At 46.2% G+C, this 11,267-nt stretch overlaps 1 protein-coding gene and 1 pseudogene across 1 annotated transcript; both read left to right on the forward strand.

Moving 5' to 3' along the window:
• The first annotated feature begins 3,853 nt into the window (after positions 1-3,853).
• On the forward strand, positions 3,854-6,726 carry LOC142849508 (WW domain-containing adapter protein with coiled-coil pseudogene; annotated as a pseudogene).
• A 778-nt stretch (positions 6,727-7,504) lies between these two features.
• Positions 7,505-11,053, forward strand: Cnga4 (cyclic nucleotide gated channel subunit alpha 4). Its single transcript, XM_075974762.1, has 6 exons — positions 7,505-7,566; positions 7,676-7,777; positions 7,982-8,088; positions 8,318-8,963; positions 9,654-10,003; positions 10,489-11,053. Exons 1-6 carry the CDS (start codon positions 7,505-7,507, stop codon positions 10,944-10,946), a joined length of 1,725 nt encoding a protein of 574 aa, XP_075830877.1. The 3' UTR covers positions 10,947-11,053.
• The last annotated feature ends 214 nt before the right edge of the window (positions 11,054-11,267 follow it).

Consider the following 11,267-nt stretch of genomic DNA (forward strand, 5'->3'; position numbering starts at 1 on the left):
GATGAAGCAGCTGAGGATAGCTTCCAAGAGGAAATGCTGGCTGAAACAAGAGTGAGAAACGCTAAGATAGAGTCTGATAAAGTCTGTTGACTTATATTATTGTTACCTAATTGTGATCATTGTTCTATAAAATAGTTACATAAAATGATGGATTACAGAAACATGGGTAAGGAATTTACAATTTTATTTTTGCCACTTTTTTGTAAGTCGAAAACTGGTTCACAGTAAAAAGTATTCAAAAAGACGAAAAATGGAAATTCGACCTAAGGGAAGGCAGAATGCTCAAGACACTGAGAACTGCAACTAGTTCAGTGTGTCTGGAGCCTGGAAACATGCAAAGCAAAGATCAGATGAGGACAAAATGGACATAGAAAGTACTGCAGAACTAGTAGGCTATGTTAGTCTATATTGTATTCTTGGAACAATAGAGAGATACAATTTTATACAAGGTCAAGTTATCAGGGCACCTTTGCAGAAGGTCTTTCAAGAGCAAGGCCAAAATAGGATAGTAAGACTGTAGAAAAGGGAGCACGTGGACATCAGAAGGGTTAGAGACTGGACAACTATAAAGGGAGAGAGGAGTAAATATTTATATCCTATATAAATTTTAAAACAATAAAGGGGACTGGAGAGACACCACTGTGGTTGAAGCACTGGCTGAGCAAGTGTGAGGAACAGAGTTCAGATTCCCCAGAACCTACAGAAACACCGGTGGGTCTGGTGGCCCAGCTGTACCCTGCTTTGAAGGTAACTCTTAAGTCTGTTGGAAAGAACATGTCTCATTGAATAAGGTGGAAGAGCAAGCAAGTATGATTCCTTTCATCAGTTTTGGGCCTCCACATTCACATACAACCATGTGCACGCACACACACACACATACACACCATGAAGAATGGAAAAAGAAAAAAAATTAAAAACTTGTAAAACAACATTGCTATTGGAAATGAAGGTGTATTTACCACTGGAATGGCATTGACTAGAAAGGAGAAGAATGATCTCTAAGGCCAATAGCAGTTCTGCCTCTTCATCTGAGTGCTGAGATGGGTGAGCTCAGTTTGTGAGAATTTATCAAGCTATATTTCTTTATTGTTGTTATGGTGGTAGCGGTAGTTACTATACTGGATGTACTAGTCAGCTGTCCATGGCTGCAACAAATCTTGGGATTAATAAGGTAAAAGAAAAAAGTTTATCTTAGCTCAGAAATTTCTGCCCTTGGTTGCCTTTGGGCCTGTGGTGAGGAAGGATGTCATGGCACAAGTATGTGGCAAAGGAGGCGGCTCACCTCATGGCATCCTGGAAGTAAAGGGACAAATGGAAAACGTCAGAGTCTCAATATCCTCTTCAAGGGCATATCCCCATTGGCATGCTACCTGCCCCCTTCCAATGACTCTCAACCTTCCTAATGGTGCATTAATTAAATGACCCTTTAATACAGTTCCTCATGTTGTGGTGACCCCAAACCATAAAATTATTTTGCTGCTACCTCATAACTGTAATTTTGTTACTGTTGTGAATCATGATATGAATATCTGATATGCAGGACCCAAGGGGGTCTTGACCCACAGGTTGAGAACTGCTGCTCCAAAGGCTTCTTCACTTAGTCCTGTGCACTATGCCTGGGCTGGGACAACCGAAAGGCTGCACTCAGCTCAGACTTCCAGAGTTTCACACAAGATCTAAAAGGGCGAGGATCCTGACAATATGCATTCCCAGAGACGCAACCAAATCTTTGCTGGTCTAGCCTCAGATGTCACACACCATCACTCTTTCTATGTTCTAGCAGTTGGCAGTCATAAGCAACAAACATAAAAGAATTGGGGTCATTTTTGCAAATATCTCCCACGTTACATAATAGTAAATTCTGGCCCCATGTTTTTTGCTGAAAGGACAGAAATGAGTGTTGAAGAAAAAGAGTAGGTGGAGGAAGGAGAGCCTACAGATGCAATAGGTTGAAAGTGACTGTGGGGGCTTGGATAAGAATGACCCCCCATAGGCTCATCTATTTGAATATTTAGTCACCAGGGAGTACAGCTATTTGAAAGGATTAAAAACATTAATAAGTGTGGCCTTGTTGGGAAAAGTGTGTCACTAGGGGTGGGCTCTGAGGTTTCAAAAGTCCATGCCGCCCTCCCCCCATCTGCCTAGGATGAGGATGTAGCTCTCAACTACTTCTCCAGTATCATGCCTGTCGTGCCTACTGCCATGCTCTCTGCCATGATGATAAATGGACCAAGCTTCTGAAACTGTAAGCAAACCCTAATTAAATGTTTTCATTTATAAGAGCTGCCATGTTCATGGTGTCTCTTCGCAGCATCAGAACAGTGGCTAATACAGTGTGGCTGTGGGTATCAAATCAGAACCTAGCGTGCAGTTAGTTGTGTGGATGACTGAAGCCCAAGGGAGTTCATGAGTTACTAGATGTCAAAGCAATTCTTTGAATGACCAAGATCAGCCAGAAAGTGTATGGAAGATGGAAAGAGTGAGAGCTAAGAGTTCTAGGAAACACCAACCTAGAAGGGATGGGCAAAGAAACTTATAAAAGAGACTAAGAAATAAACAGAAAACCAAGAAATGGTAACATTACAAAAGCTATGGATAAAAGCATCTCAAAAAAAATTCTTAGAGACTTAGATATTTCTTTCAAGAAACTGCAAAAATATAAATCTGACATTACCCCATTGCCTATAAAAAAAATCAAAGTTAATTTTGTGGATGTTAGAACTCCTCTGATCTGGCCTCTGTCCACCGTTCATCCTCATTCTCATCACTACCTCCCTTTCTTGTCACCTCTCTCTTTTTGACAATTTTGGGGTCAGCAAGATGACTCAGCAGGTGAAAGCCCTCGCTACACCAGCTCACCACTGGAGTTTGATCCCTAGATACATCAACTGACTCCAAAAGTTGTACTCTGACATCCATAGTCACTGTGGCCATGCACTTTCTCTGTCTCTCTTTATTCCTTTCTGTTTTGTTTTGTTGAGACAGAGTTTTCTTGTCTAGTCCTGGCTGTCCTGGAATTCACTCTATAGACCAGGCTGGTCTTGAATTCACAAAGACCCACCTGCCTCAACATGTGCTAGGATTAAAGGTGTGTGTCACCACTGGCTTCTCTCTCTCTCTCTCTCTCTCTCTCTCTCTCTCTCTCTCTCTCTCTATCTCTCTCTCTCTCACACACACACACACACACACACACACACACACACACACACCACACACACACACACACTTCTCATACACTAATAACATTTTTAAGTATTTTGAAACTATCGATATTCTCCCAGTCACCACAATTTTCCATGCCTCTGCTGTTACACGCTTTGAACACCTTACCTGTCCATTCTTCCATCTCTAGACTTAATTCTAACTTATCCTACAGAGCACAGCTCTTCGTACTACCATAAGAGCCCTCTACAAACCCATCTAACAGAGTACTTGCCAGTCTCTGCAAGGATTGCCCTTGTGCATTTACCTAAATGTATCCTACCCTACTGAACATTCCTCCTACAAGACTGAGCTTCCGTGGGATTATCCCACTCACTTAGCACAATACTGGCCTGGCACATAGCTAGAATTTAATGATGACTTCTTGACTGAAAAAGATCATGATACTGACAGGGACATAAGCTTGATGGGGGACATTATAGGAGATCTGTTTGTTCTATTATGAAAAGAAATGTTCACAGAAAAAGTTGAGGAAGTTGAGGGTCCATGAAATATGTTCAATGGCTGGTGGTATTGGGCATGGAAGGTAATAGGAAAAGATTGAGGGCAAAGGATCATAATATGACACACATACACCCCAGAAGATTAGGTGATATGTACGTAGATTAAGATGTAGCTAATGGGGCTCCGCATTTAGTTCGCTATGGCGTCCCTCGCGCCCCACGGTTCTCCTCCCGAAGGCGGCTCCCACCCAGCACAGCCCGGAGGCCCCGGGGCCCGTCTCTCGCAGGCCCCCGAGCACGACTACCCCTAAGGTGGAACGGGAGTGGCCAGATTCGAGAGTGAGGAAAGCAGCAACCGGAAAGGGCTTGCCGGGTCGCCGGACGACGAGCCCAGGCCTCAGAGGAAGAAAGAGGAGGGCGGGAGCTAGCCGAGGTTTGCCGAAGGCGGCGTTCTCAAGCCGCGCGGGCTGTCACGACCGGAGGGGGGACTCTCAGCCTTTCCAGGCACTTAAGTATTCGTCAAAGAGTCACCCCAGTAGTGGTGATCACAGACATGAAAAGATGCGAGACGCCGCAGATCCTTCACCACCAAATAAAATGTTGCGGAGATCTGACAGTCCTGAAAACAAATACAGTGACAGCACAGGTCACAATAAGGCCAAAAATGTGCATACTCAAAGAGTTAGAGAAAGGGAAGGTGGGACCAGTTACTCGCCACAAGAAAATTCACACAACCACAGTGCTCTTCATAGTTCAAATTCACATTCTTCTAATCCAAGCAATAATCCAAGCAAAACTTCAGATGCACCTTATGATTCTGCAGATGACTGGTCTGAGCATATTAGCTCTTCTGGAAAAAAATATTACTACAATTGTCGCACAGAAGTTTCACAGTGGGAAAAACCAAAAGAGTGGCTTGAAAGAGAACAGAGACAAAAAGAAGCAAATAAGTTGGCAGTTAATAGTTTCCCAAAAGATAGGGATTACAGAAGAGAGGTGATGCAAGCAACAGCCACTAGTGGGTTCACCAGTGGGATGGAAGACAAGCATTCCAGCGATGCCAGTAGTTTGCTCCCACAGAATATTTTGTCTCAAACAAGCAGACACAATGACAAAGACTACAGACTGCCAAGAGCAGAGACTCACAGTAGCTCTACGCCAGTACAGCACCCCATCAAACCAGTGGTTCATCCAACTGCTACCCCAAGCACTGTTCCTTCTAGTCCATTTACGCTTCAGTCTGATCACCAGCCAAAGAAATCATTTGATGCCAATGGAGCATCTACTTTATCAAAACTGCCTACACCCACAGCTTCTGTCCCTGCACAGAAAACAGAGAGAAAAGAATCTGCTCCAGGAGACAAATCAGTATCACATTCTTGCACAACTCCTTCCACATCTTCAGCCTCTGGCCAGAACCCCACATCTGCACCTCCAACTTCGTCTTCAACAGTACCTGTTTCTCCTGTGCCACAATCACCAATACCTCCTTTACTTCAGGACCCAAATCTTCTTAGACAGTTGCTTCCTGCTTTACAAGCCACGCTACAGCTTAATAATTCCAATGTGGATATATCCAAAATAAATGAAGTTCTTACAGCAGCTGTGACACAAGCTTCCCTGCAGTCTATCATCCACAAGTTTCTTACTGCTGGACCATCTGCCTTTAACATCACCTCTCTGATTTCTCAAGCTGCCCAGCTTTCTACACAAGCCCAGCCATCTAATCAGTCTCCAATGTCTCTAACGTCTGATGCTTCATCCCCAAGATCCTATGTGTCTCCAAGAGTAAGCACACCTCAGACTAACACAGTCCCTATCAAACCTTTGATTAGTACTCCACCTGTTTCATCACAGCCAAAGGTTAGTACTCCAGTAGTTAAGCAAGGACCAGTGTCACAATTGGCCACACAGCAGCCTGTAACTGCTGACAAGCAGCAGGGTCATGAGCCTGTCTCTCCTCGAAGTCTTCAGCGCTTAAGCCAGAGAAGTCCATCACCTGGTCCAAATCATACTTCCAGTAGTAATGCATCAAATGCAGCAGTTGTACCACAGAATACATCTGCTCGGCCTGCGTGTTCATTAACACCTACACTAGCAGCACACTTCAATGATAATCTCATAAAACATGTTCAAGGGTGGCCTGCGGACCATGCAGAGAAACAGGCATCAAGATTGCGTGAAGAAGCCCATAATATGGGAAGTGTTCACATGTCAGAAATATGTACTGAATTAAAAAATTTGAGATCTTTAGTTCGGGTATGTGAAATTCAAGCAACTTTGCGAGAGCAGAGGATACTGTTTCTGAGACAACAAATAAAGGAACTTGAAAAGCTAAAAAATCAGAATTCCTTCATGGTTTGAAGATGTGAATAATTGCACATGATATCCTGTAGGAACTGTAAATCTCTTGCCCAGTCATAACGTTTTGAGCTGCATTAAGTGGACCGTTAAGCTGGGCAAATGAAATAACAAGGGGACGGGGATATGTGAGAGTCAATTCAGGGGAAAGATACAAGATTGATTTGTAAAACCCTTGAAATGTAGATTTCTTGTAGATGTATCTTCACATTGTAAATATGTTTTGTAGAGTGAAGCCATGGGAAGCCATGTGTAACAGAGCTTAGACATCCAAAACTAATCAATGCTGAGGTGGCTAAATACCTAGCCTTTTACATGAGAACCTGTCTGCAAAATTAGCTTTTTTAAAAAAAAGAAAAAATCTGGGGGGTTAATTTATCATTTAGAAATCTTGCATTTTCAAAAATCCAGTGCAAGCGCCAGGCGATCTGTGTCTAAGGATACAATTTTGAGCAGTGTACAAATATCATGAGACAGCTGTTCCACACTTGGACCTGATCAGGAGCAGTGCTGCTCATTTGTTTTGCAAAGAAATGTTTTCGTTTCCTGTATGTTCCATTCCCTCTGAAGTTCTTGGCCTGATTTTATCCATTTTTTAAGGTGCCCCTTCTCTTTTCTTAGGGCACTGTTGCTGTGGCACTTTTCTATAACCTTCTCATTCCTGTGTACAGTAGCTGGAAGTTGCAGTGATTGAGCATAACCCACATGTTTGTATAAATTATTGAAATCCATTTGCACCCTGTAAGAATGGACTTAAAAGTACTGCTGGGCAAGTGTGCTGAAAGTACATTGACGGCTCAAATATAAGGAAGTGGCCCAATGAACGTGGTTGTGGGAGGGGAAAAGGAAGCAAACTAGTCAGATGTGAATTGTATCTGTTGTAATAAACATGTTTAAACAAAAAAAAAAAAAAAAAAAAAAAAAAAAGATGTAGCTAATGAAAACACCTCTGATGTGAGAGGCACCCCTTTGTCCCTAGAGACTAGTTTACCACCTGACAAGAATGAGCTACTTGGAACATAATTGTTATACCAATAACCAGGCCCAAATGGAGAGGGTACATAAGGTAAAACAGAATTTAAACCTACATTGAAGGCAGGCTGGATCTCCTGCTCTTGATACCATGGATTTAAGGGGAAATCAAAAAACAAAAAAAAAAGACAACAATGAAAGTGAAGCTTCCTTCCAAAGCATCCACCTCCCACCACCCCAGGGACCTCATTAAAGGTGTTTAGCTGGGCAGGTGTAAACCAGCTTCGGCCCTGAGAGACAGTGCAGTGTGCTGAACCTACGTTGCCTCCACCCACTCCATACCTGCTAGCCCTAGTCGTGTTGCTAAGAGCTTCAAAGACAGAATACATAGCTGGAGCGCAGAGCAGCCTCTTCTGTGAAGACAGGCACTAGCCCCCACTTTCTCAAGCCACCATAGTCAGAGAAGCACTGGATTTCCTACAGGCTTGGGACCAAGTCACAGAACAATGAGTCAAGACAACAAAGTGAAGACAACAGAGTCCAGCCCCTCAGCCCCATCCAAAGCCAGGTGAGATCTAATTGCCGATGCCTGGGGCATCCTCTTTCTTGGTGTCCTGGTCACAGCCAAAGCACTGAGTATCTGGTGGACAAACAAGAGGAGTCTCTTCTCCCTACAGGAAGAGGCTGCCTGTCCTAGACCCTTCTGGGGATTATTACTACTGGTGGCTGAACACAATGGTCTTCCCCGTCATGTACAACCTCATCATCGTTGTATGCAGGTTTGGCAGGGGTGCAAAAAGAGGGCACCTTAAGCTGTACTAAAGAGAGAAGCCAAGGAGAAGGGCAGGCCGGGAGGGCAGGGCCTAAAGGGGAGGCACCTTCCCTGGAAGGACTCAAGGAAGAGACTGAGAGACCTGTTCTAGCAGGCTCCTCACACACAGTAGGTACCTTTAAGCCAATCCCTTCTGCTACCTGTCCTGCAGAGCCTGCTTTCCTGACTTGCAGCACAGTTACCTGGTGGCCTGGTTTGTCCTGGACTACACGAGTGACCTACTGTACCTACTAGACATTGGGGTGCGCTTCCACACAGGTCAGTGAGTTTCTGGGGCTAACCTTTTCCTCACATTTCCTTAAAGAACGTGTTAAGAAAGCAGCTACCTCTAGGACTGCACTGTCACGTGTTTCTGTGCTTGACAATGTCCCAGGACTCACCCCAGACTCCATGGAGAAGGCTATGCATGCTTCCATCTTGCCCTCATGTCTGGCCTGTTCCCTACCTGCCCACAGTTGACCCCGCCTATCTCCTCCTTTCTACCTAGGATTCCTAGAGCAAGGCATCCTGGTGGTGGACAAAGGTATGATTGCCAGTCGCTATGTCCGCACCTGGAGCTTCCTATTGGACCTGGCTTCACTGGTGCCCACGGACGCAGCCTATGTGCGGCTGGGTCCCCACATTCCCACACTCAGGCTAAACCGCTTTCTCCGTGTACCCCGCCTCTTTGAGGCATTTGATCGCACGGAGACCCGCACAGCTTACCCGAATGCTTTCCGCATCGCCAAATTGATGCTCTACATCTTTGTTGTCATCCATTGGAACAGTTGCTTATACTTTGCCCTGTCCAGGTACCTGGGGTTCGGACGGGATGCATGGGTATACCCAGATCCCGCACAGCCTGGCTTTGAGCGCTTGCGGCGCCAGTATCTCTACAGCTTCTATTTCTCCACTCTAATTCTGACCACTGTGGGTGACACGCCACTGCCAGCCCGGGAGGAAGAGTACCTCTTCATGGTGGGTGACTTCCTGCTGGCTGTCATGGGTTTCGCCACCATCATGGGTAGCATGAGCTCTGTCATTTACAACATGAACACTGCAGATGCAGCCTTCTACCCAGACCATGCTCTGGTAAAGAAGTACATGAAGCTGCAGCATGTCAACCGGAGACTGGAGCGGCGTGTCATTGACTGGTGAGAGAAGGCTGGTTGCAGACCCAGCTAGGGGAAAGGATGGATGCCTTAGTGACCCTGTCCTTATTACCTACTGGCTATACCAGGCAGTTGGAAGATAGACTTCATTAGTAGGTCTGCTGGATAGGCTTAGACAGTGGTGTTTTCCACTAAGATGTGGACTAGGGGAAAAGAGCGGGCAAAAGATGACAAGGAGAGGCATTTGTGTACTAGAGTAACAGAGACCCGAGAATGAGACTGCCATGGCCTGGGGGATCCGGGAGACTCTGTAGGGGGGTGGAGAAGGGAACTATCCAGCCAGGAGATGGCCAACATGGTTGATTACATCACGATAATGCAAGCTATGTTCTGAATAAAAGGAAACGTCTCAATGTCAGGGTGCCACCACAAAGCTGTCTGAGAGGGCAGGTGCTTGCTGACTAAAGCAACTCAGTGTAGAAGTGGTATCAGACACTGTGGCTGGGGTGGGGCCTGACAGAAGGTGAAGGAGGGGTAGGTGCCGCCACACCTTGTAGGAAGTAGAACAGGCCTTGTCTGTCACCAAGAAAGGCGACCAGAAAACTGTGAGGCACTCCCTTTGCTCTTATGAGAACTCAGTGTGCCTGGGTTCCGGGCTGAGCGGAGTCCTGATGGAATGGGTGGAGCAGATACACAGGTCCTGGTAAGGAAATGATACTGCCTTTCTCCCAGGTACCAGCATCTGCAGATCAACAAGAAGATGACCAACGAGGTAGCCATCTTGCAGCACTTGCCAGAGCGGCTGCGGGCAGAGGTTGCTGTGTCTGTCCACCTGTCTACCCTGAGCCGAGTCCAGATCTTCCAGAACTGTGAAGCCAGCCTGCTGGAGGAGCTGGTGCTAAAGCTCCAGCCCCAGACCTACTCACCAGGAGAGTACGTGTGCCGCAAAGGAGACATCGGCCGAGAGATGTACATCATCCGTGAGGGTCAGCTGGCTGTGGTGGCAGATGATGGTGTCACACAGTATGCTGTGCTCGGTGCAGGGCTCTACTTTGGGGAGATCAGTATCATCAATATCAAAGGTGAGTCCCCAAGGAGAAGGGCTAGGGATAGGACTGGGCTGGGGAATGATAGAACCCTAGGACAAGATGGTACTTTGGGGCACATAGATTAAGAAGATCTGGCCCTTGTCTGAGTTGCTACAGGACTCAGGAGAGAAGCAAGGTATACATTATTTGTTCCCTGAGGAGGAAATGAGCCAAGGTCAGTGATTGGGGTGGTTTCTTAGAAAACAAAGCAGATATGTTCCATGGGCACTGGTGGAAATGCCGACAGACCAGCAGAAAGTTACTGTACCGGCCATGTTGTTATATAACTGCCCCATTAAATATCTATCAAGGCAGGTGAATAAGCACAGGGCTTGGTCACCAACACATTACTAGAATAAAGCAGAAAAAAGGAAGTCAGAAGCACCAGTGTGGAGACTATATCCTGGTTCAGAAATGAAATGTCACCTTCCTTTCCCTACTAACTACTCTCCCCACATTTGTCTACCCTTGGACCACAGGAAACATGTCTGGAAACCGACGGACAGCCAACATCAAGAGTCTAGGTTATTCGGACCTGTTCTGCCTCAGCAAGGAGGATCTGCGGGAGGTGCTGAGTGAGTATCCACAGGCCCAGGCCGTCATGGAGGAAAAGGGCCGTGAGATCCTGCTCAAAATGAATAAATTGGATGTAAATGCTGAGGCAGCTGAGATCGCCCTCCAGGAAGCCACAGAGTCTCGGCTAAAAGGACTTGACCAGCAGCTGGATGATCTACAGACCAAGTTTGCTCGCCTGCTAGCTGAGCTGGAGTCCAGTGCGCTGAAGATCGCTTACCGCATTGAAAGACTGGAGTGGCAGACTCGAGAGTGGCCAATGCCAGAGGACATGGCTGAGGCTGATGATGAGGCTGAGCCTGGGGAAGGAACTTCCAAGGATGGAGAGGAAAAGCCTGGCCAGGAGGGACCCTCAGGCATATAATGACCCCATCTTGACCACAGGGCTCCCAGCTTCCAGTGACTCCAGAATGGTAGGAAAGCTTGCCTGCAGAAACTGCCATCCTATTTGCTAGGCCACAGAGACTTCGGTAAATTGGTCTGTAGATGCCTAGCTAGAGATGTGGGTGATAGCATACATTTGCCCCATACTCACCAGAACACACACACATACACCCGCAAGCGCTGGCTCAAGGCTAAGCTCCACATACAATGTTTCTGTCTGCACACATGCACATTCTCATAAGCACAACCATGACTTACACCCACGTAACCCACAGTCACAGAGAATGATGAATGTGCGGGG

This window comes from Microtus pennsylvanicus, chromosome 5 (genome assembly GCF_037038515.1).
Source record: "Microtus pennsylvanicus isolate mMicPen1 chromosome 5, mMicPen1.hap1, whole genome shotgun sequence".
Lineage (NCBI taxonomy): Eukaryota > Metazoa > Chordata > Mammalia > Rodentia > Cricetidae > Microtus > Microtus pennsylvanicus.

What these genes read in the sequence shown, in the direction of transcription:
- Cnga4 (XM_075974762.1), top strand. Translation starts at nt 7,505, where the DNA reads ATGAGTCAAGACAACAAAGTGAAGACAACAGAGTCCAGCCCCTCAGCC. An exon ending in CTCATCATCGTTGTATGCAG is followed by an intron (nt 7,778 to 7,981) that starts GTTTGGCAGGGG and finishes CCTGTCCTGCAG; the next exon opens with AGCCTGCTTTCCTGACTTGC. An exon ending in GAGCGGCGTGTCATTGACTG is followed by an intron (nt 8,964 to 9,653) that starts GTGAGAGAAGGC and finishes CCTTTCTCCCAG; the next exon opens with GTACCAGCATCTGCAGATCA.